General features: G+C 36.0%; 5 protein-coding genes across 10 annotated transcripts; 3 read left to right on the top strand and 2 right to left on the bottom strand.

Annotated features, from left to right (window-relative positions):
- The first annotated feature begins 1,065 nt into the window (after nt 1-1,065).
- Nucleotides 1,066-8,853, top strand: LOC111485136 (transcriptional corepressor LEUNIG-like). Of its 4 annotated transcripts, none has more exons than XM_023131873.1 (16): nt 1,066-1,366; nt 2,223-2,320; nt 2,411-2,520; nt 3,212-3,421; nt 3,500-3,576; nt 3,684-3,759; nt 3,843-3,906; nt 4,103-4,152; nt 4,321-4,590; nt 4,936-5,026; nt 5,110-5,225; nt 5,873-6,022; nt 6,496-6,651; nt 6,751-6,867; nt 7,691-7,897; nt 8,421-8,853. In XM_023131873.1, exons 1-16 carry the CDS (start codon nt 1,326-1,328, stop codon nt 8,565-8,567), a joined length of 1,980 nt encoding a protein of 659 aa, XP_022987641.1. In that variant the 5' UTR covers nt 1,066-1,325; the 3' UTR covers nt 8,568-8,853. The 4 variants fall into 4 exon arrangements, with proteins under 4 accessions (XP_022987641.1, XP_022987639.1, XP_022987640.1 ...); XM_023131871.1 differs by having other exon boundaries at nt 1,069-1,366; nt 3,206-3,421; XM_023131872.1 differs by having other exon boundaries at nt 1,071-1,366; nt 3,206-3,421; nt 5,116-5,225.
- Nucleotides 8,854-9,229: 376 nt separating this feature from the next.
- LOC111485197 (tudor domain-containing protein 3) lies at nt 9,230-13,061 on the top strand. Of its 3 annotated transcripts, none has more exons than XM_023131965.1 (6): nt 9,230-9,642; nt 9,924-10,091; nt 10,926-11,172; nt 11,767-11,946; nt 12,264-12,532; nt 12,628-13,061. In XM_023131965.1, exons 1-6 carry the CDS (start codon nt 9,397-9,399, stop codon nt 12,784-12,786), a joined length of 1,269 nt encoding a protein of 422 aa, XP_022987733.1. In that variant the 5' UTR covers nt 9,230-9,396; the 3' UTR covers nt 12,787-13,061. The 3 variants fall into 3 exon arrangements, with proteins under 3 accessions (XP_022987733.1, XP_022987735.1, XP_022987734.1); XM_023131967.1 differs by having other exon boundaries at nt 9,503-9,574; XM_023131966.1 differs by having other exon boundaries at nt 9,552-9,642; nt 9,912-10,091.
- Nucleotides 13,062-14,340: 1,279 nt separating this feature from the next.
- LOC111485255 (protein PGR) lies at nt 14,341-17,623 on the top strand. The gene is made up of 5 exons (XM_023132060.1): nt 14,341-14,615; nt 14,818-14,931; nt 15,666-15,888; nt 16,298-16,546; nt 17,377-17,623. Exons 1-5 carry the CDS (start codon nt 14,470-14,472, stop codon nt 17,506-17,508), a joined length of 864 nt encoding a protein of 287 aa, XP_022987828.1. The 5' UTR covers nt 14,341-14,469; the 3' UTR covers nt 17,509-17,623.
- Nucleotides 17,624-18,550: 927 nt separating this feature from the next.
- Nucleotides 18,551-20,061, bottom strand: LOC111485284 (auxin-responsive protein IAA11-like). Its single transcript, XM_023132109.1, has 5 exons — nt 19,814-20,061; nt 19,537-19,731; nt 18,985-19,099; nt 18,817-18,878; nt 18,551-18,732 (listed from the first exon to the last, which is right to left on the bottom strand). Exons 1-5 carry the CDS (start codon nt 20,019-20,021, stop codon nt 18,716-18,718), a joined length of 597 nt encoding a protein of 198 aa, XP_022987877.1. The 5' UTR covers nt 20,022-20,061; the 3' UTR covers nt 18,551-18,715.
- Nucleotides 20,062-22,772: 2,711 nt separating this feature from the next.
- On the bottom strand, nt 22,773-26,592 carry LOC111485199 (palmitoyl-acyl carrier protein thioesterase, chloroplastic-like). Its single transcript, XM_023131969.1, has 7 exons — nt 26,400-26,592; nt 24,898-25,469; nt 24,596-24,729; nt 24,054-24,167; nt 23,684-23,855; nt 23,534-23,602; nt 22,773-23,354 (listed from the first exon to the last, which is right to left on the bottom strand). The coding sequence occupies exons 2-7, from the start codon at nt 25,387-25,389 to the stop codon at nt 23,085-23,087; spliced, it is 1,251 nt and encodes a 416-aa protein (XP_022987737.1). The 5' UTR covers nt 25,390-25,469; nt 26,400-26,592; the 3' UTR covers nt 22,773-23,084.
- Nucleotides 26,593-27,310: the final 718 nt, after the last annotated feature.

Raw genomic sequence — 27,310 nt, 5'->3', positions numbered from 1 at the left:
TGTTTTAAATAGTGTTGTGTTTGTGATGTTGCACGTTGGTTGGAGAGGAGTACAAAACACTGTTAGTGTGAAAACCTTCCCGTACTAGACACGTTTTAAAGTCTTGAGGGGAAGCCCAAAAGGGAAAGCCCAAAAAGGACAATATCTGCTAGCGGTGGTTTAAGGTGTTACAAATGGTATAAGAGCCAGACACCATATGATATGCCAGCTTTCTCGCTGTTCCCCAAAGTAGGTAGACATGAGACGGTGTGCCCAGTAAAGACGCTGGGCCCCAAAGAGGGCGGATTTGATGGGGTCCCACATCAATTAGAGAAAGGAACGAGTGTCAGTGAGGACGGTGGGCTCCGAATGGGGTGGATTGTGATATCCCATATTAGCTGAGGAGGAGAACAAAATTTTTATAAGAGTGTGAAAACCTTCCTTACCAAACGCGTTTTAAAGCCTTGAGGGGAAACCCGAAACAATGTGTTAGGGCTCAAGTTGATGTTAGGAGTTTTTTTAGGTCCTATTTCCTTATTTATTTATATTTTATTTCTATTGCCACATTAATCTTTTTTGAACTATTAGTTTGTTTATTTTTATTTATAATTTGACATAAATTAATGAAATTAATAACCAAAATATATAAGAAACAAAATTAAAAATGGTAATTTATTAAAACTTTATTTAAAGAACTCAATTAATTCAAATTATATTAATTTATTTTTGTTTAAAATAAAGTATTTTTATTTATAAAAGTGTGAAACCTTTTCTTTCCGACATTTTAAAATCATGAAATTAACTGCATTCGAGCTAAAGTTGACGATATTTGCTAGTTTAAACTTTTATAAATGATATAAGAGCTAAACGCGATGTGGTGTGCCGTTGGCTCCCTTGAATTGTTAGATCCGACTGTTGATAGTGGAACAAAACCTTTCTTATAATATTACAGAAACATTCACTAATTATTAAATTATTAAATTGTGAGATTGATGGGATAAATTGAACAATAGAGTGAGAAAGGTGGGAGGTTAAGAAACTTAGGCAGCAAGCTATAATGCAGGCATAGGAGTGAGAAAGGTGGCACTGAAAACAATTCACTTTTCGCGTCCATAACAAAAAAAGCCACTTTCACGGAGAAATTAGGCGTGCCAATGCGCAGCCGAAGGAGGTGGAGAAATGAATGAGAAATGGAATCAAGGGGAATCTTATTAAAACCCGTTCTGTTTTTACTTACCTTCTTCTAAAAACACTTCCAGACTCGTTAAACAGAGATTTTCTCACTATTTGACTGCAACTTTTATTCGATTCATCTTGTTCCCGCGGCAGCGAATAATATTGTAATCATGTCCCAAGCTTTGTGGGACGATGTTGATGTTGATAAAATGCAAGTGCCATTCTGCTGCTTTCTACTGTTGCATTGCTATATTCGACATTTTATTTGATTTCATTTCATTTCATTTATTCTTCTCTATTGTTCTTCATTGAATCCGTAGTTTGAAGAGCATAAAATTTTGCTTTGATTTGATTTGATTTTCTTGGCGGGGTTTGTTTACTACTGATTTATTTGTTCTTCTTGCCGTTCGGATGTCGTATTATGCTTCATCTGCTCTATGTTTTTCTTTTTCGCCCTTTGATTCGTGTTCCCTTTCGATCATAGTGTTTTTTTTTTGGGAGAAGGAACTGATATTGCCCATTTTGAAATGGGCACTTCGCCCATTTTTTTGCTTTCCCCCCTTTCTTTGAGGTGATGGGATTCGAATCGAGAGGATTTGTTGGCATCTTGAGCGCTCGATTTCCACCTGGTTTTGCTCTGTTCTTGAAGTCTGTGCCCTCGTCGCTTTTGAGGGACAACTTCTGTTGTTTGTTTATTTGTTGAACTGGTGGGTACTGTGGGGCTTTATTGGTTCCTAGGCGTCTGTACACTTTTATTTGCCCACTCTTTTCCATGTCAAACAGTACCCGACACCTTCAATCCTGCTGTTTGAGATTAAGTTACTGTTTCTTATCAGTGATCGTGTGGAAATATTAATTTAGAAATCTTTAGTATTATAAATTTATATTTTACTGGCAATCGATCAGAGGATGAGTTCTTAAGATGAGAGACAAACAACCTGACAGTGCTATTATATATATTTTTTTAATCTCGTACGTCTGCCAGGATTTTTAACTTATTGGAATGTGTTTTTCTTGATCTTTTTTCATCGGTTTGAATGGGTTTATTCTTGTTCTTTTGTATGTAGGCTGGATGCTTATATCTATGATTATCTCATGAAAAGAAAACTATATGCTTCTGCAAGGTCTTTTCTGGATGAAGGGAAACTTTTTGTGGATCCAGTGGGTACGAATGTGTAATGGATCACTGTAGTATTTACTAACTTTCATGTATCCACAACTAAATTTGTCTTCTCTTTTGAATCTTATTACTCAGCTTTTGATGCGCCTGGTGGTTTCCTATTGGAATGGTGGTCTGTGTTTTGGGACATTTTTATTGCCCGCATAAATCCACAGCACTCAGAAGCTGCTGCATCTTACATCAAGGTTCATGTTCTTTTGAGATTTTAGCTGAATTATTTTCCGCCATACTGTTTGTAACAGCCCAAGCCTACCGCTAACAGTTATTGTCCCTTTCGGATATCCCTTCGAGGTTTTTAAAATGCGTCTACTAGGGAGAGTTTTCCACACCTTTATAAAGAATGTTTTGTTCTCCTTTTCATTCGATGTGGGATCTCATGATCCACCATTTTGAGGCCTAACGTTCTCGTTGGCACTCGTTCCATCAATGTGGGATCCCTCAATCCACCCTCCTTCGGGGCCCAGCGTCCTTGCTGACACACCTCATGTCCACCCCTTTGAGGCTCAGCTTCCTCTCTGGCATATTGTCCAGTGTCTGGCTCTGATACCATTTGTAACAACTCAAGCCTACCGCTAGCAGATATTATCCTCTTTCGGGCTTCCCCTCAAGATTTTTAAAACGTGTCTGCTAGGTAGAGGTTTCCACACTCTTATAAAAAAATGTTTCGTTCCTCTCCAACTGATGTGGATCTCACATGTTCTATATTATAGAGGAAGAATGCTGCCCTGGGCGAAACCAGTGAACTAAGTTGTTATGATGTCAAATCCCTTATCACATGCATCAAATATCTTAATGCCAATAATAAGTTGTGTAAAACGTGATATTAGATAATTATTTCTTGAAATATTGATTTTGTTTTGGATTTGATAGTCTCAGTTAACGAAGGAAGGAGATTTGCAGCTACAACAACAATATCATTTGCAGAATTCTCAGCAGAGTACTTCAACCGCTAATAGGCTTGTTATGAACAATTCATTCAATATACAGAACCCTTCAGTAGCAAATAAAATGGCTTCAAAAATGTCTGTGGAGAATTCTTCTACACTTCCTATTGAAAGGGATGCACTTGCCAATGTGCTCCCAAAGGTATTCTTGAAGATCTCACTCAATGTAATTTAATTATAGCCTTTTTCATTGTTGGTATTTAAGTCAATATTCATGCAGAAAAGATTCCTCAAACATGTAAGCCAGCCTCCAGCCTCAATGTTTGGAACAGCTGCCTTGAATGCTCAACCTCTGAGGTGTCTCTCATCACATTTTGAGTCCTTCTATGTTTGTTTATTCTTACAGGTATACTTACTACTTATAAATGTTTCATGTGTAATGTACTTGAACATTGGATTTCTAGCCAGAGCCGAACAGCGGGGGACAATTCAAATAGTATTGATACTCAATATCATAGCCAACAGCTTCCAGGATCCAAGGTTGTTATCACTAAACAACGAAAATATGTTGTTTTCTCATATTTTGTGATGTAACTTTCTATCATGCCTCCTGTATGAAACAGAATTTGAAAGGTGAGATGAAGTCAATTATGAACTCCAGAGTTGGCATGACGGAAGGAATTGCTGGTACTCCTTTTTTGAACAATATATGTCTATATATACATATTGGCATATTTTTACATCATTCAACATATACGACTCAGGATTTATGTTAGAAAGTGGCTTTAATCATCAGAAAAAGGAAGATTACGAAGCCTTTAACTAATAATATTTTTTAGAATTATGATAGTGTTTAACTAATTCACTATGATGGTTCTTTCAGAATCAAATCAGGGCACTAGTCGTTTGCCTTTGAAAGGATGGCCTTCAACTGTAAGTATTCAAATTCGATGCTCGAGAACTACATGAATTCTCCTTGTATCGCTTGTCGTACTCTTTGTTTTTATAATTTAAAGAACCTATATAAATGTTGATTGTAGAATGTAAGCGGGAAAAAAATCAGTATTCATGGGAAAACCACTTTGATTTTACCTCTTTTAGGGATTGGATCCTCTAAGCTTGGGGCATCTGCAACAACCCAAGTCATTCATCCAATTACCACATACTTCCAATCGATTTCAGCTGGAGCATCCACTGATGTTTCAGGCACCTCAAAGCTTGGAAGGAGTACCTTCTGCCAATGTGGCATGTATAAGACCGGGAGTGCCTTTAAGTCAAAATCTGAATACAGGGAAGGATAGCCAATTATGTTTTATCGGTGTGTCTGATGGCGATTCACTGGCACCAGATTGTCATCCTGTTTTGCCTCATGTAAGTGCAAATTTGCTGATCAAGGTGTCTTTTTTTGATGATATTTATAATAACCTAGCCAATGCTTCAAAACTAAAAAGAATTAGTTCGGTCAATGTTTCTCAAATATGGCTGCAAAGATTTGAAAATTGTTCATGGGGAGTATAAAGTATGGAAATTGATAATAGAGGAGATTTTTTCATTTGAGTCTTAAGTTTTTTCTACTCAGCCGCCTGAAATCATATGGTTGCAGATCCAAGTTTTTTCTCGTTAATTCTACTGATGAATCTACTTAGCGTAAACAAATGAAAAGAGAACATTAATAATCAATTTGGTAGTTAAATAGTGAGAGTTAACACATGGCAGGCTGATATGGATTGTCTCATGGATGATGGACCATCAGATTATGTGGAGTCTTTCCTATCTCCTATGGTATCAGACGAGAGAGATAATGCAGGTATGGTATCTGACGCTACCAAAGCTATGATGAACTCTTCTAAGAATAGCCGCAGATTATCTTATCCAACCCTTTCTTGTTAACTGAAGGCCCTGCACTGAAGGAAATTCGTGCAGTTTCTGCAAGTACAAGTAAAGTTGAATGCTGCTGCTTCTCATCTGATGGAAAACTACTTGCTAGTGGTGGGCATGACAAAAAGGTTAAATATATTAGTATTAAGTGGGTTATCAAAATTATAAGATCTTTTACGGGTCAAACTTTTAATTTTTTTTGATGATTTATTGAGTGTGCTTTTAACCGCCCAAGCCCACCGCTAGCAGATATTGTCCTCTTTGAGCTTTTTCTTTTGGGCTTCCCCTCAAGGTTTTTAAAACGTATATGCTAGGGAGAGGTTTCCACGCCCTTTGTAAATGGTGTTTTGTTCTCCTCCCTAACCGATGTGGGATCTCACAATCCACCCCTTTTAGCACTCGTTCCCTTCTTAAGTTGATGTGGGACCTCCCCTTCCACCCCCTTCGGGGCTCAGCATCCTTGCTTTAGCACATCGCCTCGTATCCACCCCCTTTGGGGCTCAGCCTCCTCATTGGCACATCGCCCGGTGTCTGACTCTGATACCATTTGTCCCAAGCCCATCACTAGCAGTTATTACCCTCTTTGGGCTTTCCCTTTCGGACTTCCCCTCAATGTTTTTAAAACACGTCTGCTAGGGAGAGGTTTCCACACCGTTATAAATGGTGTTTCATTCTCCTCCCCAACCAATGTGAGATCTCACAATGCTACTTTGTTGATATATGGAAGTATGTATGGTTAGTTTCTAGGATATTTCTCAACAATTTTATGGTGCAGGCTACAGTGTGGTGCACAAAGTCCTTCAAAGTGAGGTCTACACTTGATGAACATTCGCAATGGATAACTGATGTTTGCTTTAGTCCAAGAACATTAAAGATTGCAACATCTTCAAGTGACGGGACTGTCAAGGTTTGGGATGTTGATAATGTAAGTGAACCAGCTTTTTTCATTATATGGGCTTAATCCATTATATCTTGTTATTGTATTGTTATAGTCTGACAACTGCCTACAATATTCTAAAGTTTTAAATACAGAACAAGAATTTTTCTTTTGTAAGCTTTCAAGGATAATGGCTCTTTCTACTTGGCTTTGGGACAATCTTTGATAACTAAATAATGTACACATGCACAAACAGAATCTGTTGCACAAAATTTTGCTGATTGGAAGTTCCACGTTCACTAATTAAGAGAATGATTTTGGGTTATAAATAAGGAATACATCTCCATTGGTATGAGGTTTTTTGGGTAAACCAAAAGCAAAGCCATGAGAGCTTATGCTCAAAGTGGTCAATATCATACCATTGTGGAGGTTCGTGGTTTCTAACCGGGCATGGGGTTATGTTTGTGATTCACCAAACTTCCAACTACTCTTAATGATGAAAATATAAATACATTTTACAGCATGGCCAATCACTTCGGACTTTTACTGGACATTCTACTGGAGTCACATCATTGGACTTTCATCCTAGTAAACATGATCTCATTTGTTCTTCTGATATTAGTAGCGAGATTAGGTACTGGAGCGTTAAAAGTGGTAGCTGTGTTGGCATTTTTAAGGTATAAATTCAAACTCATACTTTGATTTCTTCCTATTAAATTGTTCATTGCATTCATTTATAAAAACATCACCTTCTGCATGTTTGACAACTAAATCAGGGTGGTGCGACAAAGTTAAGGTTTCAACCTAATAATGGAAGAATGCTTGCTGCAGCAATGGGAAATGTTGTTTCCATAATTGACATAGAAACCCAAGTTTGCAGGCTTAAATTACAGGTTTGTTGATGTAAAGTTCACTTTGATTGAGTTTCATATAGACTTGTAAATCAAATTTTAGTAGATATTGTCCTCGTTGGGCTTTGTCTTTTGGATTTCCTCCCAAAGTTTTTAAAACGTGTTTGCTAGGGAGAAGTTTCCACACCCTTATAAAGAATGCGTCGTTCCTCTCTCCAACCGATGTGGGATCTCACAATCCACTCCCTTTGGGAGTCCAGCGTCATTGCTGGCAAACTGCAAAGTGTCTTGCTCTAATACCATCTGTAACAATCAAAACCCACCACTACCAGATATTATCCTCTTTGAACTTTTCCTTTTGCGCTTCCCTTCAAGGTTTTTAAAACGCGTCTTATAGGAAGAAGTTTCCACACCCTCATAAATAATGTTTTGTTCCCTCTTCAACCTATGTGGGATCTCACCATTAGTAATAACTAAGTTCCATGTGGGATCTCACCATTAGTAACAACTAAGTTCCGCTTTTCCTTAACAAAATGAGATTTTATAAAAAGAAAAGTTTTCTATAGGTAACCTTGTTCATTCATTGATTGTTTTGGATGATCTGGAAAGTATTGAAATGAGTATTTCCTATTTTGTTTTCACTTACGGCCATCCTCCTTGCTAGAGGGAGTAACAAGGATATGCATAATATATCTTCAAGTCATCATTTATTAAACCTTTGATAGAAAGTGTAGAGGGAGCAAATTATCAAGTATGCTGTGTAAATGGACTCTTTAAGTGAGTATAATTTAGTGGTGATAGTAAGTAGCTGCTAACATACCATCCATGCGACCTCTCCTTGAAACTTTCTGGTTTGCCATTTCAGGGTCACAAAAACCAAATTCATTCTTTGTGCTGGGATCCTTCTGGTGAATATCTAGCATCTACAAGTGACGATCAAACTAAAGTATGGAAATTTGGCTCTGGCAGCAAAGGAGACTGCATTCATGAGTTGAACTGCAATGGAAACTCATTTTATGCCTGCGTTTTTCATCCCACCGATACGTCTCTTTTGATCATTGGCTCTCATGAGGTTAGTGGCTGCTATTCATTCACATCCTATTTTGTTAGCTCTTCTGTGAAAATTTGGAAATTTCCTCTGGAAGCAACTAGTATACCATCGTCCTTACAAGCCACTCTAAGAACTTGTTAGGAATCACGAACTTCCACAATGGTATGATATTGTCTCACTTTGAGCATAAGCTCTCATGGCTTTCCTTTTGGTTTCCCCAAAAAGCTTCATACCAATGGAGATAGTCTTCTTTGCTTATAAATCCATGATCAACAGTTGATCCTAGGTTGATACAAGAATGCTGCATCCCTTGAGCCTAAGCTGAGCCTTCAATGTTTCAGTGTTTAAGTTCTATAGCTTTTATGCATTGTTGCAATTTACTAATCCATCTGGACAAGTAGAAACATGTCATGATGTCATTATAAGATAACTTGACAGATGCTCTGATTGGATAATATCATTTGATATAAATCCAGTTTCTGAGATTATTTAGCATCAAAGTTGTAACATTGAGATTGTTCTTAAATGAATTGTTGTTTTCCAGTCACTGAAGCTTTGGGACATGACAGAAAACAAGACAAGAACGACACTGCGTGCTCACGACAAGCTGGTATCAGCCTTGGCAGCATCAAATGTTTCTGGTTTAGTTGCTTCAGCGAGTCACGACAACTGCGTCAAGCTGTGGCAGTAACGAAATCTACGAGCTCTCTTCTCCACTCCAACCAAATTACTATCATAAGATCGTATGTTGAGTGTCGATATCCATACATCGACGTCTTTTTTGCATGTAGATGGTGACGAACTAAAGCCAAAAGTTGTGTCTATTGATATTTTCTTGGGCGTGTACTGTAAAAAGGAAAGAAAAAACAAATATCCAGACACAGCTTCATAGCAAACTCTTGGTTGTGTGTGCTTTTGAAACGGTCAACACAATCTGTTGCAAGTCAATATATCCATTGCCAGCCTCAAATCTCTGATGTTATTGGTTGTTAATATAAAACTATTTTATAATGTTTTCTCTTAATAGGAAATTTTCATTATATTAAATACAATAAATTTTATATTTTAAAAATTTATAAAGTATATTTGCTAAATTAATTAATAAAGTTTAGCTTCTCAATTAATAAAAATATTCCTAAATTCAAAGTTGAAAGATATTTTTATTAATTTATTATTAATTTAATCGAGCATATATTTAAATTTGCTTAACAAGAATTGACCTATATTATTTTGTAATGTACTCAAGAACGCTAAAACAATATTGAAGTGTGATCTTAAAAAAATAGATTCAAAAGCTAAAACAAATTAGAAACTCCGTAAATTGGATTATATGGTAAATTTGTTTGAGAGGATTGTGGATTTGCAATGGCGGGGATCCAATGTGGATGACACGGTACGGTCTGCCCGATTTAAATAAGTAATTAGGAATTAGGATCTAACCTCAAACTTCTACCGCCTCGAATTACCGATATCAGGCCGGTCAGTGAAGGGGGGCAAGTGCACATTCCAGCGCTGAGGCGATGGCTGATGCTTCGGTCGCTGTGCTTGAAACATTACGAGTGCGAGGATGGACTTTCGGCGATTTGGATGAAGTTAGGGGTGTAATCATGATCGGTAGCGCCTTGGCCGATGATCCGACTTTGGTCGTTGATTCGGTGGAGTCGGAGCTCATAAACATGGACCTTAGGTCCATTGGAGGCAAGTCCTTGCCTGACCTTTCTCTTCTTCGCAAGTCTTCTCGTGTTCTTGGCCCTCTGGTTCTCCAGGTGAATTGTAGTCTCTTATGGTTGTCAGGTGTTTCATAGTTGCTGGAAAAAAGTTCGGATAAAGAATCATTAAGTTCATATATCTATCCTTTGTTGTTTGTTGACGCAGTGAATGAAGTTAATTTTATATTTGTTCTTTGATTGGAGTTCTTTATTTCATATTCCCACTATTTTTTGCGGAAACTAGAAGCGCGGGGTAGCTATTCTTTGTCTTAGTCGCTTTCTGATCAACATTATTTCATCAATGATTTACTAGTAGATGATTTCAGCTGTTTTAGCAGATATCATCAGTAAGAGACATATCGCGAAGTAGCCTAGACGGTATGACGAAGGCTTCTAATGATCGGCGTCTCCTACGGTTCGGTCTCACTGATGGACACACTGAAATTACTGCTATAGAGTACTCTCATATACCATCTTTTCCTGATGACATTCCTCCTGGCACCAAGGTATTCCGGATAATTTCTCCTTGCATGTCTTTCCAGCTACTCTATTTTGAAGAGTTAAAGTTCTTGATCTTTTTAAAGTACAAGTTCTTGATAGAAGTTGATTGTCCTAATTAAATCTTTCTTTAAGCTATTAATAAATTTTATAGTATGTGGCTACCCTATGTTATGTAATTCTTTATATGATATATAAATCCTCTGGCCATATGGCAAGTTGCTGCACGTAGTTCAGAATGATAGCTAATTATCATTTATCAGCGAGCACAGACAGATAGTTCTAGCCTCTTTTGAGCTGCAGTGACTGTGAACACGTAAAATTGGGAAAACTATACTTGCATCTGGCTGATTATGTGTTACTTTTGAGCTCTTCTCTACGGGAAATCATTTAATTGGATACCAACTGTTTTGGACTGCAACTTTTAGATTTGAATGCAGCTCGCAAGAAACTGTAAAAAGATTATGGATGGCTGCACGCTGCAGCATTTCTTTGCTTTCTCTTTTCCTTTTAGAACATGTTTGATGCGGGAATGCACCCTCTTTGACTGCTTATCCAATATATTTCTTCTGGAAAGTGGCCTCTGGGTGCTGGAATCTGAAGTTCAGATGATGCCTTAATGAGAGGGAGGAGGGAGGGTACCTTAATTTATTCCAAGGAGTATGTAGCTTCCAACCTTTTTTGCGAAGTGGACTTCCCCATGTAAAACACCTTTGCAAAAGGAAATGAGAAACATGTGGCTCTGGATCATAAAATCTCAAGTGAACTAATGAAATCGAAGAATTTCATGTCCCAAAGGGCATATCCCTACTATTTCTTATCCTTCTGCTTTCTGATGGCAGGTTCGTCTGGAAACTAAAGCTCCTGTGTATAGTGGAATATTATGTTTAAGTTCAAAGGGGTTAACAGTACTTGGAGGTGTAGTTCCAACACTTTATGAAGAATGGAAAATGAACCAGAAATACTCTGGTTTATCCCGTGCATCCATAAGGTTATCACAGGGAGGAGATGTTGATGGTCCACCTCCATTTGAGAAGTTCCAAGTTGGGGCGCCTTCTCAAAAATTTAGTCCGAAAGGAAAATCTTCATGTCAGTATTTTGGGCTATGTACTTGTCTTCCTGTATTTTTTGTATCTCTGTTGGTTGGCTACTTGCTACTGTTGCTTAAATTATTGCTTTTGTCCTTTATTCAATAATTTTATGATTAAGTGGCAAAATTTGGGAGGGATCATTGTGAACCATTACGCTTGTTAGTTATTATATATTTACACGGTAGACTTTACAGAGCCACATGGTTAACTGATGGTTAATGTTGTGAAACGAAAAAAAAAAGTTTAAATGCTCGATGGAAATTTTTAATCAAGATTCATGCAACTGGGTCTTGAAGTTATAAGTAGTTCCTCACTTCTAAATAAATTAGCAGAATAATTGTAAAATATACTTTTATTGCTTGTTCATTTACATGATGGAATTCTTTTCCCCATGTACTTTTTGTGGTTGCTTATTCGGTGATAAGTTTTATCTCTTGTTTCTTTTTTTTTTTGTGTGTGTGTGTGTGTGTGTGTATGTAAAGTCTCATTGAATCAACATTTGGAAGGAGAACTGTTCATGGCCATGTGTTGCAGACTCCAATACGTTATTTAATGTGTGTGGGGATGTTGATAAGTTTGTACGCTGTTACAGATCAACCAGAGTCGTCCTCAAAGAGCAATAGGCCTTCTTCTGATTCAGGAAATATTGAAGGTAAATCGACTACAGAGCAACAAAGTGTGGATGCAAAAGCTCCCAATTCTGTCAATTCTGCTTCCCATGTAGAAAAGGTCGAAGAAAAACCTAGCAGCTCGGAAACAAGACCAAGGGAAGGTAATATATCTCTTTAGATCTATGCAATTATCACTGTTATGCCAGATGTTTCAACCATGGCCTAGGTAAAGAATATTTTCAGCATGGTGTTTTCTCCTGGATACCCCAAGTAGTGAATGAATTAAAATTCTATGTTCATGGATATTGTTTTAGAAACGCAAACCAATAACTTAACAGTGAAATCCATTTAGAGATCCTTCCATCTCATAGTTTTGGTAATTTTATTTACAGAAGTGCAAATTGTACCCTTAGTTTACTAATAATGTATGTTCTTTAGTAATTATTAATTATAATACAGCATCTTATGTTTCTTCTAGTTGTGGAAGCTGTTCCTGTACAAAATCAGGCTGCCTCTCAGAAACTACTCCACAAAATGAGTCAGCAAGATGGAAACCGAAGGCATTTTGGTAATAGGAACCATAGGGGGAAGGGTAGAATGGAAGATCCGGAGGTCTATACTCTAGAAGAATATGAAAGGAGAAAATCTGGAATGAGTCAATTACCAAAAGAGACATCTTCCCATACGAATCAGGATGAGGAACTTGCACGGAGGCTACAAATTCAATTTGATTTGGAAGAATCTCATGTTAGCATCAATCTGTTTTCCCATGCATATGCTTCTGATATAACATCTTTCTATTTTTCACGTTATATGCTTGATACTGGCTGCAACTTGTCTAGGTACAACAAGAGAGTGCAAGCAGAACAAACGCAGAACATATAAGAATGAGCATGTTCAACTACGAAAGAGATAGCTATACACCACATGGTGGTGGGAGAGGAAGGGGAGGAGGACGTGGGAGAAGAGGAAGGGGACGGGGAAGAGGCAGGTATTATTGAATGGTTACATCTTCACCTTGCGTACTAATGTTTCATCTAAATTTCTTCATGTTTTATGATGAATTCGCAAGTTCCAAGTTTGGCTCTAACTTGTTTCGAGTAATTTGTTACAAGTTTTTGCTTAGGTTCAGTGGATTGGTGCATAGCCATACTCTGGTTAATTTAGTTGGATTATACGCTACTTGGATTCTTACTTAGCAATGATAGTTCAATTGGTGAAGCTCAAATGACGTAGAATATCATTTTGGATTTGAATTTCCCCCGCTTTATTTTTATTTCTGTGGTACGTTTAAAATATATCTATAATACTTTTAAAAGTTGCAATATTACTTGACTTTGACTTTTTAAGAGTGTCTCAAAACTACATTTGGAGTAGAAATCTTTTAAAATTTATCCCATCGAATATGTTCTCACTTGATATAGGTCTCAATTTCTATTTTATATTTTAAATGATTTTAGATAGTTCTAAAGAAATTATGTAAACTCATTTGGATATTCTTTTGGGAAAGCATCTCTTCACATTTTTAAAATAAAAAGTTAAGGAAACATGTTCCAATAATCATTTTTGAATATATTTTTATTTTAATTCATTCTTTTGGTAAGAATAAAAGTGATTCTTTTCAAGCTATAATCTTTAACATTAAACCCAACGATATGAATTGATGTGCATTCCTTAGTGTTTAATTCTTCCTACCTCTTGATGACTCTTGGAACAATTTTGAAGTTATAAAAACAATGGAAAATGAGGTTAAAAGTTTGTAGTAGTTAATTATGGGTGATTTAAATTTTTAAAGGGTCAATTCTTTATTTAAAATTTATATATTTTGTGACAAATTTTATAACGTCTAAACGGACAATAATTAAATAATAATGTTCCATCCATAATGTTCCATCTCGTGAATTAAAAGAAAAAGAGTTAGGGAAAGGAAAATGAGAGAAGTCGAAAAGATAAGACTTCTACCTAACCGTTTGGTATTGAACACGTTCTCCTCATATTTTTTTTAAAGGTTATATTAATAAAAATCAATAATATTTTTCAATTTTCAATAAAAGTAAAAAATACCATTAATTTTTTTTTAGAAAAGTGAAAAAAGTTAATATTTTATTTAAAAAATACAAATTTTAAATATATCTTGAAAATACCATTTAATTTTAAAAAATGAGTTTTCAAAAATTTCATTAATACCATTAAGAATTTTAAAAATCATCCATCAATACATTTCAAAAATTTGAACTTTTAAAATAAATTTATTACTCATTAAAGTTTTTGAAATTAAAATTTAAAAGTTTAGAAATGATTTAGGATAGGTATAAAATAGTTTTTGTATATATATTAGCGGTAAGTTTTTTTTTTATAAAGGTGGAAGGATGTAATTTTCTTAGGAATTTTTTAAATATGATACTAATGTATTTTAAATTTTTTATTTAAATCTATTATTATAAAATTTAATAGGATTTTTATTAATTTATTCATTTTAAAATTTCAGTCCATGTCCCGAAAGTCCCCAATGGCGTGGGATGTTGGACCTTGGAACCACGTTCTAAAGCTTTCATTTCTTTATTTAGACGAACCAGATAATTGGTGTCTATTGTGAATTTCAAAGTTTGTATTCCAATTGCAGTTCGATTTGACAGTCGCAAACGCTCTCTATCAAGGAGAAGCTCAGCGACTTGAAGATCAGAATGGAGCCCAATCTGATTCAGCTATCGGTCGCAGTGATAATCTCATCCATTATCGCTATCGGAGCATACCGAAGAAAGTCGTTGAACCTCTCTGGAGCTCTTGCGGGCTTTATTGTCATGTCAACTCATTTTGCGATCAGCTATAGGTTTGCTAGTTTACTGTACTTGATTGGTTATGGGAAGCCGAATCTGTTATTGTTTGGTTGCTGATTCCGAGCTTGTGGTTTTTAGATTAATTTTCCAATTTGATTGTGAATTTCCGACTTCTCTGAACTGTAATTTGATGTGGCTTGGGCTATTTTGATCTTGACTGCTGAATTGATGTTGTCGCGAATCCAATCTTTGAAGGTACGGTGCCGTGCTCCTTGTATTCTTTGCCACTTCTTCTAAGCTTACCAAGGTTGGGGCAGAGAAGAAACGAGTCGTTGAAGCTGATTTTAAGGAAGGTGGTCAAAGGAATTGGTAATTCTACTTCCTCTACTTCAAGATATTCACCTCTTAACTTATAATTTGTAGTTTTAGTTGGCTGAAAGTGCTAATTGAAAATTTTGCGGGAAATTACTGAAATTTGTGTTTTAGCTGGTGCCTTGATTCTGTTTCTTCAATCCCAGAGCTTGAAGTTAAAAACTGAAATGTATTTTTTGTTTCTTCTCCTTATTTAGCTCGTCCAAGGATTGATATATTTTGCACTTAAGTTGCATACTTGGGGGGTTCTACTATAAAGCTGTTGGTCTAATTTGAAGGGTCAGGCCCATTAAACTTTTACATGGTCAACATGTGTAAATTTTTTTGAAAAATGTAAGCCCCGATATATGATTCAATTCAATACTGAATGTAGTCAATTATATCTTCACAAACTCATATCATAGTGAATAAATAAGAACTTCTGCTTCTCCTTGTTTGGTGACAAACCATTTGTCAAAATGGTATCAAATGGTTCAGAATTGCTGAACTTAAGTTTCTTCCACAATTGACATGGCTAAATTAACCTGTCATGCATGCTGCTTAGAACGACACTTCGAGAAGAGATAAAAGAAAAGTGTAACCGTGTTCAAGTCAAAGATGAAGATCGACAGAACAGCATATCATTTTGTCATGCATAAAAGTGGCATGGTGGTTGTTTGTAATTAGATATGCCAGTACTATCCTACCAAAGTTTGCAACACCATTGATGTTCTGTTATTACTCCTTTTCAGGATTCAAGTTCTTTTTAATAGTGGTATTGCTACCGTCCTGGCTGTGCTTATTTGGAAAATTACAGGATGGCAAGATAAATGCCTGGACTCTAAAGACTCAGGTATTGTCACTGCTCTCATTGGGGGCATTCTTGGGCACTACTCCTGCTGCAATGGGGACACATGGTCTTCTGAGCTTGGAATTCTTAGTGATGCAACACCTCGATTAATCACAACCTTCAAGGTGGTCAATTCATTTCGATATTTCTTGATTCTAACATTTTCTCTCTCATTTCTTAAACCATTTGGTCTCTTCCTCCTCTTGTACTGTTGTTCTTTACTGATTGGACACAAAACCTTTCTGGTCTATTTTAGCCACTGCACATCTCAGGCTTAAGCCGTTGGGGAACCATATTATTTGAGCTCACATTTTTCTTACATATCGAATTTGAAATGGCAAGCCAAATTTCTGCTTTCTGATTGCAAATTTCTTTTGGTTTCAAAATATGTCAATATTTCAAGCTAGGGTTTAGTTTTCCTTTGTTGATTTGGCACTTGGTGCATGTTACGCTGGTCTTTATCAGCTCCATGAACTCATATCCAATGGACGAATAATTGTGGTTGATTTGGATGTTGTCTCATTCTGGATGCAGCCTGTTCGTAAGGGCACCAATGGCGCAGTAACAAAAGCAGGACTCCTTGCAGCTACTGCTGCAGGTGCTGTCATAGGACTGACGTTTGTTCTCCTTGGATTTTTCACTGCAAAATGTGCTGATGGCACAGCACTGAAACAGCTATTGGTAATTCCCCTAGCAGCCGTGGCTGGACTTTGTGGAAGTGTCATAGACTCTCTATTGGGAGCAACACTGCAATTTAGTGGATTCTGCACGGTTCGTAATAAGGTAAGCTACTTCATTTTCAGATTATATCTTTAAAATGTATTCCCATTGCCCTCATCCGTAATTTATATGCCCTTTGAATGACTGATTCTGTTTTGCCAAACTAAAATAACAGAATTACAATCGTAGGGGGATTGCCATACATAGATGAAAGAAATATTGTTGTATTTGAGTGAAAAGTACAGTCTTATGTAAATAAATAAAAACCATAAAGTTACAAGGAGACCAATTAACCAGCTAACCAATTAACTATTGAAATAGCAAACATTGATGATGATGGTTATTTGACGCTCAAGTAAGTGTTGGAGGTTAAATTGCTACATCTAATTTGTTGTTTAATGTCAAAATATTCCAAATGAATTGAAATATCAAAATAGATCGATGTTTCATTTACAAATATACAGTATTCTTTCTTTCTTTCTTTTAATTTTGGGTTGAGCTGATAGCAAGTATCTAATAGTTCTGCTAGATCTGTATAGTTCAAAGTTGTTCTTCTATGAGAGTTAGTCATTTTATCCTACTTAGAAAATCGTTGTAGTATGCTAGCAACCCGTGCAAAACGAATAATTGCCTTAAGGTCAACGCTTTTGAAGCATGCCTCGATTACCAATCATCAAATTTTTCTCTCTTCAAGTTTCATTTGTTTGATGTTGTTGTTGTCGTCAATCCGGTCATCTACGACCACTGAACATTTTGATCTGCTGATCTGATTTATGTTGTTCTTTTTTAAAAAAATTAATTACTGTGTTTGTAGTGTAATCTATTTGCTAGTGTGCGGCAGTTTCTATACACAGTCTATTTCCCCTAACAGCAATGAGTTATCTGCTGTGCAGGTCGTAGGAAAACCAGGACCAACTGTCAAAAAGATATCAGGCCTCAACATTCTTGATAACAATGCTGTGAACCTCGTGTCGGTATTATTAACCTCAATGCTTACTTCGATTGCCTGCATTTACATATTTTGAACGATATCTGCCTTGTAAGATAAAGCTAGAGGCATGTTAGACAGTATTCATTATGAAATAAAGTTCTCGGGACAGGCAGGATTTCTTAATACAATCAACTTGGATTTGCATACGGTTGTCATATGTTCCTATGCTCATTTTGTGTCACGAAGAAGGAAAACTCTTCCATTACTTCATAAAGACTAACGCCTAAGGTCTGTTTTCCAATCCCAAGTCCTCCCGTCTTCACATGGAAGGTGAAAATTGTTAGGAATCACGACCCTCCACAATGGTATGATATTGTCTACTTTGAGCATAAGCTCTCATGGGCTTGCTTTTAGCTTCCTCAAAAGACCTCATACCAATGGAGATGTATTCCTTACTTATAAGCCTATGATCATTCCCTAAATTAGTTAACATGGGACTCCCAACAATCCTCAACAAAAATACGATCATCAGACCAATGAGCTACCTGTGGAAGGCACCTCTTGTCGAGATTAACCGACTTGGGCTTGTTCTAATATCTAAACTAGAGGAGATTATATTAGTATCTAAACTTCTATCTAGCCCTCTAGCTCCTCTTCTCCGTCTCCGTAGTCAGTTGGATTGCCATTGAGAGAATTGATTAGTCTATACAAAGGCTAACACCCTAACACCCGGTTGACATAATTAGTGAATAAAATACTAATTATCAACCATTTGATCATCCACAATTCTTGAACTAAAAAATCTAGGAAAGATTTGAGTGATAGGTAACTTTGCATTTATGGGTTAATCAAATTTAGACTAGATAAATCAGTTAGTTAGTAATTGGTTTTACTCGATCTATATATCATTGGCCATTTTCATAGCTTTTTCTGGGCAATTTTTTGTACTTCATTTCTTAAATCTAAACAATCTCAAAAGTACTTTACTATTAGAGAACTTAGAAGTTCGATCCTTTTCTATAAGACATTAATTTGATCATCATTTATGACCCAACGAAAACGAGGGAAAGAGTTCAAAATTAGGAGTTGGAATTGAGTCAATCGTATTGGATCAGTTAAGCTATGTTCAAGCTAACAACTATATACAAGACTAAGTATGTATTGCTTTCCAAACCGACATTTTATTATACAAAACTAAGGCCTAAACACATTAAGGCAATGCCATGACTGCAAAAATAAATTAAAAAAGAAAAAAGCTGCCCATCCAAAAGCATCCTCCCCCATCTCTCCTTTTCTCCTTTTCATGGTGTTCTTGGAGCTGCATATAAGTGAACCACAAACTGTTAATTTGAATAATAATTATGGAACAAGATGAATTTCTTAATTAAAAACACTAATTTACCTGCCCCAATGGTATCTGAACCTTTCATCAAACGAATACGCTTGCAAGATTCAATAAATAATCTGCACATTTTGCAATACGATTAGAATGGAAAAGGTTGATTAATTAATTAGTTAGTTAGTTAGTTAATTAAACAAGATTAACAAAAATAATGATTATCAAACTTACTTCCATGGGACATCTCCAACTAACATCCAATCTCCGTCTTTATCTTCATAAGTTGGTAAGTATTCATCCCCTCTCTTCATTGGGTTCAAATTGTTCCCTTCTTCCAAGTAATCACCTAAAAACACACATATATCCATAAGTGTTAAATTTTCGAACTAAAAATTTTAGTTTAATGGTCAAAGCTCAAGCCCGCCACTAGTAGATATTGTCATTTTTTTCGTTTTCTCTTTCGGGGTTTTCCTCAAGATTTTTAAAACACGTATGCTAGCGAGAGATTTCCACACCCTTATAAAGAATGTTTCGTTGTCCTCTCCAACCGATATGGGATTTGACATGTTTGTACTATCATTCCATCATTGCCCATCTCAAAATACGACAATCATTCAATATAAAAATGTCGGTCGCATTGTATCGACCATACTAAGCAAGGAAGTGATTTTGCGTAACTCAATGGATAAGACACTTGTTATCGATCTAAGGACCATCAAATTGTTCAATCCCGACATGGCATGATAATAATAATGAAGAAGAGTTAGCAAGTTATGTACTCACAACATATGGGAAAGGAGGTGAACAATTCCTCAAATGCAATGAATAGGTCTTGATAGCCATTGAACATCTCAAGGTCGAGCTTACGCAGATACGGCGCCCCATCAGCCGCAACTTTGACATACTTGCACCTCATTTCTATTGTCTTTCTTCTGTATGATCTCACCGGCGGCCAACCCATTACCGCCCGCTTTTGCCCTACAAAACCAAATTATAACATTCCACGTCATACTCAAAAGTGTAAGTCCATAAGCTTTATATAATCTACGTTGAAACTTACCATCGCCAGAAGAGACGAGTTCTGGCTCGTTGCGACCGTCCCTCGGTTCACTTGTCGAGCTCCAGACACCACCATCGACCGTGTCATGGAAGCCACGCTTGGCGTTCAGTTTGTTTCCGGGAAGTCCCAAGGTGAGCTCAGTTTCGTCGAAGCTGATTTGGGTCATATCGGATTCCGGTGACTGTGGAACCGTCTCCGACGTCGACATTGGCGCACACTCCTTTGTCTGTTTCTGTATCTCTCTTTGGTTGTGAGTAATGAATTCATTGGTTTAGGGTTTTGCAGTTCATTTATAGAATTGAAGTTGGAAATAGAGAAGAGATGATTATTGTATGAGGAAAGGGACAAATGGGAAGAGGACACGTGGGGCATGGCTGCATAAGCCATTGGCCCACGTGGCTAAGTTCATTTGAGAGACAGAAATTGAGATTTGGATGGTGATTGTCGGTTCATTCAATCTAAAACCCTTTTTCGTCCTTGTTTTTCTTTTACGTAATTTTACATCAAAATTAATTCAACCTGTTTTTTCGCTGAATAATATTTATTTATTTATTTATTTATTTATTTTGATTAGTATTATCAAGAGAAAACTAATTAATTTTGTTAATTTATAATTGAAAGCCGCATGGAAATTAGAGGGCTATTTTTGTATTTTTTGGGCACAAAAATCGGAGATGGGGAGGGTAATTATGGGAATATGATTGGAGCAGTTGACGGAAGAGGATGACGTGGCGAAAAAGCAAGGAGTGGGACCCACAGAGTGTACCAAAAAGTCAATGGTTGAGTGATTTGACTGTGGAAGGTTTGGTTAGGGAGACAGAAACATGGAGAAGCTTTGGAGTTTGTCGATTCCTTGTCGCGTCGCTCTACGAACGATTCATCGTATCCTATTCCTCGCCTTTTCTTTTTCCCTTTATTTTTTAATTTGTCAAATTAAAACATTTTTTTTTAAAAAAATAAAAATTAAAAAAATATCATCAAAGCATATGATTTGCTAAAACCAGTGGCCGCACGCGGCTTCAAGAAAAATAATAATAACACGAATATATAAACATGCAATAATTCTCACCATTTTTTCTTTTATTATATATTTTTTTTATTATTTTAATGTATAGAATTGAAAGATGATAATAAGTGATTACCGAACAAATTAATCGTTATCATAGTAATATGATTCCACTGTGATACCTTTAATAATTTCGGATAATCTAATTGCATGCATTATTATTAAGATAACTACTTTATGTTTATAAAATTTAATTTTAAAATTAATTAATTAATATTTTTTGGAATCAATAATACTAATACAATAATTAAAGCTCTAAAGTAACAATAAATACTAATTTATTAGAACAGTATTAAATCTCCACACCACTCAATGTCATTTTTTTTTTTGTTTAAAAAAGGAAAAAAAAAGTCTTAAAACTAACTTAACTATATTAGGATGGAGTCATAGATAACCATAATTATTAAATTTGATGAGAGAGAGAGAGAGAGAGAGAGGGATGGTGCAAATACATTGCATTTAGCATTAAATTTGTATTTGTTGTAATTGTTAAGAAGCTTCACTGAATGTGGTTGCATCTTCACACACGCCCGCCCACTTAATTAATTATAATTAATTTAAGTTAATTGATGAATTAGTAGCAGAGTTCATGTACTTGGTTATGCTAATCAAGCACGTTGGATCCTAATCTTTACCCTCTTTTTACGCCTAATTTTCAAAATCTTCTTTTTTGTAATGCTTTATTATAAAGAAAAAATAAAGTTTTTTTTTTTTTTTTTTTTTTTTGTCAGAGATATTATAATTGAGGGGGTGGGTGCAATTATAAAACTATACTTTTTTTCTTTTATTTATTTATTTTTTTGTCCCAACAATGAGATCGTTGTCTGACAAATGGCTATAATTGTATATATATTTTAAAAATAATGATGGCGTAGGGTTGATTGAGGAAAAGGGGGTCGATAAATCTGTGTGTATAAAGGAGCAGCTAAATAATATGATTAAATTCCTAATCTTCCAACTCAGGTTTTTGGAGCTAATTCTATATTACAAACCCCTTTTGGTTCTTTTTTTTGTTAGTGTATAGCCTTTAAATTATTTAAATTAATTGGATTTTGTTGGTTATTGATGATGTATTATAAATATATTATATTAGTGATATATAAATGTAGACAATTATTAAACAATTTGTATATATCGACCGATTAAAAACATTTATTTTCGATTAAAAGCTTGTCAATTGAACTAGACAAAAAAAAAAAAAAAAAAAAAGATTTTGAAAATTATATGTTAGATGTTGATTGGACCACAAACAAGAAAGGGGGAAGATCTCTTTCTTCACTAGTAATTTCTCATCTAAATTACCGCTAGCAGATATTATTTGATTTAGTTTGTTACTGTTGTTATTAGTTTTCATAGTCTTAAAACATGTCTACTAGAGATTTCCACACCTTTTTTTACCGATATGAGACTTTACAATCTGCTTCCTTTAGAGCCAGCGACCCAGTATCTGGCTCCTCTCGAATGATCTGGAATTCCAAATTGAAACCAAAACTGATAGGTTAAAAAAAGAAGAGGGGAGGATGGGGGAGGAAAGCATGAAGGAAAACGGAAGGAACAAACAGAAGCAGGCAAAAGTGGCCAAACATACTGTCTAGCTGTTTGGCCATTGCATCACGTTATCTACTTTTAAGAAAAAAGGGAAAGGCGAAGGTAGGGCCATTGCAGAACGTGATGGGCGATGGCCTAGCTGGACCCGGCAAACCTGATGTAGGTCGTTGGTCCAGCTAACAAGCCAGGCTGCAAATATAGCAATAAAACTAGATATCACCGTATTCCCAATTCTCAATTCTCAGCAAGGCTGGCAAAGAATTAAGGAGCAATCAGTACTAAATAAATAATTGAATGAAGGAAATCACAAATATGCAAAACCCAGGAACAGTCAGCTGAGTGTTGTACCTAAGACCAAAACATTGGAGAGGTGTTATCTATATTCCTTTCTGTTGGGACAATGAAAGAATGACTAATTACATTGGGATTGCATGCTGTTTGTTTTGTTATCTTTTTCTTCCCAAGGAAAACATATTGCTTAGGGAATGGCTGAACAAAAATATACAAATATATATATATATCATATAAGTTATACGGGGATGTTTCAAATCCGAGAAAAACAGGACTCTACAACACATGAAACGAATGCACAGGGTGGGCAAATCAGGGACTCCAGCGAGGTAGATTCTTGAATTGACATTGTTTTCTTCTTTTTTTTCAAGAATTTGCGGCTGGAATCTGACCCACCATCCCGAAGTTTGCTGCACGCTTGGGCCTCCACTCAGTCCTTCCTTTAACAATATCAGCTCCATTTTCAAGTCGCAGGAGGTGCTGGCACTCAATGTCGCCAGCATCAGCCAAATTGCTGATACCAGCACCAGATACTGCAGTAAGAGATTGCAGCACACAGTCCCTTCCACATTCTCTCCTGTATTCCAAAGTTATGGTACAGAGTTCATGACTCTCAAGGATTGGCACGGGTGCACTCTGTGATTACCAAATCTTGTGGTCAGAGGCGATGGCAGATCTTTTAAGTTTTATATTTGGGAAAAGGAGAAACCACAAAAAAAAAAAAAAAAAAAAAAAAAAAAAAAAAAAAAAAAAAAAAAAAAAAAAAAAAAAAAAAAAAAAAAAAAAAAAAAAAAAAGTTCTGAAAAGAGAATTACCTCGAGTATCCAGCCAATGTACTTCACGTTATTAACATGCTGATTGATATCCAAATCACTCCATCTAGGCTGCAATTCGATAAACATGTTACTCACAAGAATGAAACGAGAAAGCCTCCACCTGATAAGTATTATTTAAGCATAACTTACCGTCAAACCTGTACGAATATGATCAGCACTATCATCATCAAGTTTTTGAAGTTTTCTGCCATCTTCTTCCACTATGGGAGGTGAATTTGCAAAATAAGACTCTATTTCGCTTCTAACTTCACCAGGAATCTTTGATAATTTTCTTGTCTGCTTATTCATCATCACACAAACACTGCCATTGGACGGGAAAAGAAGAACAATCCCAGTTATTAGAACTGCAGCAACTGACTTATAGCGGTAGAATAATTATCTGAATAGTTATCTGTACTCATCTTTTCTCTTTCCTTCTTTTTAGACGCAAACAACTACCAGGAGAATTGAGAAAAGGAAAGAATAAACAAGGATTACTTGCTGGCAAGGAAACCAATACCTTGAGGCCCTAGTAAGAGTTTCACCAGTTTTACAATCACGAACAAGCCAATCTCGTCGCATGCCATTCTTCCCAGATGTACAGACCCAAGTGTCTACTTGAACAACATCACCCCTGCAAAAATGAAAAACAAAAGGATTCAATTCTTCAACCTTTGTTTTGTCAGCCACTTAAATATCCTCGAGCTTTAATTTGTAAATAATAATTCCCAAGAATTATTTAACCACACAGAATGAACCATAAACCATGGGAGGTGAAGTTTTCCAGATACCAGATAACGCAATTCTTTTTTTCTTCTCGTTTTTGATGTATTATAACGCATCTAATTTTAAAATTAGGGATGCAGTGGTAACATAGACAACCTAAAAGGCATAAATAGGCTGGTGCCCACATATCCTGAAAATATGAAAAGCTGTGAAAGTCAAGACATCTGAACCACTCATCTTACATGATCAATAGAAAGGTAGAGATGAATAAACGTCAGAAGTCACTAATTATTTTCCTTTCAAGGATATATATAAAAGAAACCTATGGCGACTTACCAAGTAGGGTATCTATCTACCATAATCTGCATCTTTGCAACTACCCATATCAAGTTTTTTTTACACATTTCTGGTGTTGAGCCAAATCCATCACCTAGTAGTCCAGCAGTTTTTACATGATTAAGTGCAGTTTCCTGTAGTAAAGAAGATGTCATCTTACTGTTTCCAACAAATGAAAGAATAGAAGAATTAACAACCTATTATGCATTCAACACGCAACTAAAAAAGTTTAAATCTACCACAGATATACACTATAATAATCAATATCCAACAAGAAAACAACTACATGATTAATCATGTACCTGAAAATGATTCATTAATGTTTCGATAGATGCAGTCCGATCTGCACCAATTTCATATGATCTAATTGAAAAATTCTGCCGATACACAAGGCCATCCTGAACAATTCTTCCCAAACCAAATGGATCAATAAGCATGTCAGGCCGCCTAGGTTTCCAGTCAAGCATCATCCATTGCTTCTCGGCAGCCAGAAAGATGGTAGTGATAGCAGCAAGAAGCATACTCCAGTCAGGTAGTAGATTAATGAAAGTTCTCGGGGGAGGTGATATCGTAAAGTCATTGTCAAGCTTGACACCCTCCAATCCAACGGAAGTACCATTTATCTTTGGAGGAGCTTGGGCATTTCTCTTAACTTGCAAACCACGGGAAGAAGATTTTGGCTTGCTTCCTCCAGGATTGACAGATCCACTACCGAACTTACTTGACTTTGCTCCAGAGTCCGAGGATGCAGAAATAGCAGGAAAAAAGGCAGAAGTAGCTGCAGTGGCAACCATGACGAACTTTCTACCAGAGGCACAGTCAATATACCAACTGGAGACTTGTTGCAACGAAATTTCCCTCTATCAATTGAAGCCTACATACACGAAAGATGGCTGGGTTTTTTAGGAAATAGCCATTTGCATCCTATATACAGATATATGGAATTTAGTATCCATTCAGAAAGCTTCATGAGGTTGATATAAAAATCATCAATCTTTGATCAGACATACAATTTACGATTTTTTTTCTCCCTATAACAATCAATATAATAAACTTGCATAATTACGAAAGTAATGAAAATCACGTACGAGTAAGATTCGATGGAAAATCATAGGAGGGAAAAGAGAGGAGTATTCATAGAAGTAAACTCAAACGCATCGAAAATTGGACGCAAAACGAACAAATTTGCCAGGTGTTTTAAACCTAAGCTTCGCGGAACCAGGAAATAGAACACGATTCCGCGACAAGTTCAAATAAATAGTTCGTACAAGAAGAAATCGTCACGAAGCTTAGCATGACGGAGCAAAACAAAAATCTGATCCAAGATTGTCAAGAGACAGGTATTAAAGTATCGCCAGTACTTTCACGAACAACATTCAAAAACAAGAAAGAAAAAATAGCAGAAAGAGCGAAAATGGCTACTAAGTTCACATAATTTCTTGAAGAAAAAATGACACTAAGAATCAGCGAATGCATGAGCTCAAAAGAGAATCATCCACTTGCATGCTCATACCAAGATCAGAAGAAACCTTTCCTAAATCTACAGGAATAGAGAAAGCAGATGTTATTTCAAACGAAGAGCCACAGGACGAAATAAACACAGCTAGATAGAAAACGGAAATCAAACGGCCACAGTGAAGGCAAAGGTGAGGAACAAGGAAAAGTTTAAAATGCGGATCTCAAACAATAGAGAGCTCGGATATGAACAATCCTGGAGAGACAGAAGGAACAGCAGAGCAGTGACATTGTGCGAACTTCGAGATCAGGCAAGAAACAGAAGGAAAGAAAAGTCCGGCATGCGTACCTCGAGGTAGAAGAAAAGAGAAGCAGAAAGCCGCCGATACCACTCCGGCGATCCCTCCTTACTTAGCCTGTTCGGAAAAGGAAAAGGAAAACAGAGAGGAAAAAAAGGGGGGTTTGAGAGCAACGGTTGGCGTTAGAGGTGGGGAATTGTCTTTATAGCCTTCAAAAAAAATAAGATATATCCAGCGGACACCTGCCTGCTTCTTCTCCTCCTCCTCCTGCTTCTTCCTCCCCCTTCCCTCCCTTTCAGTCCACAGTTCCGACCTTCAATTTACGATTTTGCCCCCTCCCTTTTTTCAGCTTTAAAATTTTAAAATGATAATTAGTGTATTACCCAATCAATTATCTTTGAATACCACAATGAATTGAGGTTTGTTGAAGATTACGATGACATTTTGACAATTGTTGCACTTATTTCTAATAAAAAAATTAAAATATTCACGTCAAATTTAGTTGTTTTATACACGTTTTGTCTACGTTTCTATAAAAATTTGAACAACCACAGGTTTTTCTTCACGACATTAATGTAAAATGAGTATTTTTTTCAAAAATAAAAAAATAAAACAAGATCGAAATTTAGAGCATTGGCTATAATTTAGGTTACCGAAGTTGAATTGTTTGAAGTTAGATATGGATTTGTTTTCTTAAACAATTTAGCATAAGATAGAAGGAAATGGTTTTTATATTGTTTATGGTTCAATCAATGGACCATATATTTTAAAATAATAATGAATAATAGAGTAAATAAAGGTTTATGAAAATGATAAATATAGATAACTTATGGTTGAAGATAATAATAAGTGTTAATTAAAATAAATAAAAGAAAAGGAAGTTAATTACAATAATTGGAAGCAGACTAATTTATGAGAATTAATAGTTAAATTTGAGTTTTATTAAATGAGATTTATTTGT

This window comes from Cucurbita maxima, unplaced genomic scaffold (assembly GCF_002738345.1).
Source record: "Cucurbita maxima cultivar Rimu unplaced genomic scaffold, Cmax_1.0 Cma_Scf00010, whole genome shotgun sequence".
Classification (NCBI taxonomy): Eukaryota; Viridiplantae; Streptophyta; class Magnoliopsida; order Cucurbitales; family Cucurbitaceae; genus Cucurbita; species Cucurbita maxima.
This window is presented reverse-complemented; position numbering and strand designations above follow the sequence as displayed.

Coding starts and splice junctions, on each gene's coding strand:
- LOC111485136 (XM_023131871.1), top strand. CDS start 1,326: ATGTCCCAAGCTTTGTGGGACGATGTTGATGTTGATAAAAT. Junction 2,521..3,205: donor CTGCTGCATCTTACATCAAG/GTTCATGTTCTT, acceptor TGGATTTGATAG/TCTCAGTTAACGAAGGAAGG. Junction 6,652..6,750: donor GCTGTGTTGGCATTTTTAAG/GTATAAATTCAA, acceptor CAACTAAATCAG/GGTGGTGCGACAAAGTTAAG.
- LOC111485197 (XM_023131965.1), top strand. CDS start 9,397: ATGGCTGATGCTTCGGTCGCTGTGCTTGAAACATTACGAGTGCGAGGA. Junction 11,173..11,766: donor TCCGAAAGGAAAATCTTCAT/GTCAGTATTTTG, acceptor ACGCTGTTACAG/ATCAACCAGAGTCGTCCTCA. Junction 11,947..12,263: donor GGAAACAAGACCAAGGGAAG/GTAATATATCTC, acceptor TGTTTCTTCTAG/TTGTGGAAGCTGTTCCTGTA.
- LOC111485255 (XM_023132060.1), top strand. CDS start 14,470: ATGGAGCCCAATCTGATTCAGCTATCGGTCGCAGTGATAATCTCATCC. Junction 14,616..14,817: donor CATTTTGCGATCAGCTATAG/GTTTGCTAGTTT, acceptor CAATCTTTGAAG/GTACGGTGCCGTGCTCCTTG. Junction 15,889..16,297: donor GATTAATCACAACCTTCAAG/GTGGTCAATTCA, acceptor TTCTGGATGCAG/CCTGTTCGTAAGGGCACCAA.
- LOC111485284 (XM_023132109.1), bottom strand. CDS start 20,021: ATGTCGACGTCGGAGACGGTTCCACAGTCACCGGAATCCGATATGACC. Junction 19,100..19,536: donor CACCTCCTTTCCCATATGTT/GTGAGTACATAA, acceptor GTGTGTTTTTAG/GTGATTACTTGGAAGAAGGG. Junction 18,879..18,984: donor GTTGGAGATGTCCCATGGAA/GTAAGTTTGATA, acceptor CAAAATGTGCAG/ATTATTTATTGAATCTTGCA.
- LOC111485199 (XM_023131969.1), bottom strand. CDS start 25,389: ATGGTTGCCACTGCAGCTACTTCTGCCTTTTTTCCTGCTATTTCTGCA. Junction 24,730..24,897: donor CATTAATGAATCATTTTCAG/GTACATGATTAA, acceptor TCTTTACTACAG/GAAACTGCACTTAATCATGT. Junction 23,603..23,683: donor ATATTCGTACAGGTTTGACG/GTAAGTTATGCT, acceptor ATCGAATTGCAG/CCTAGATGGAGTGATTTGGA.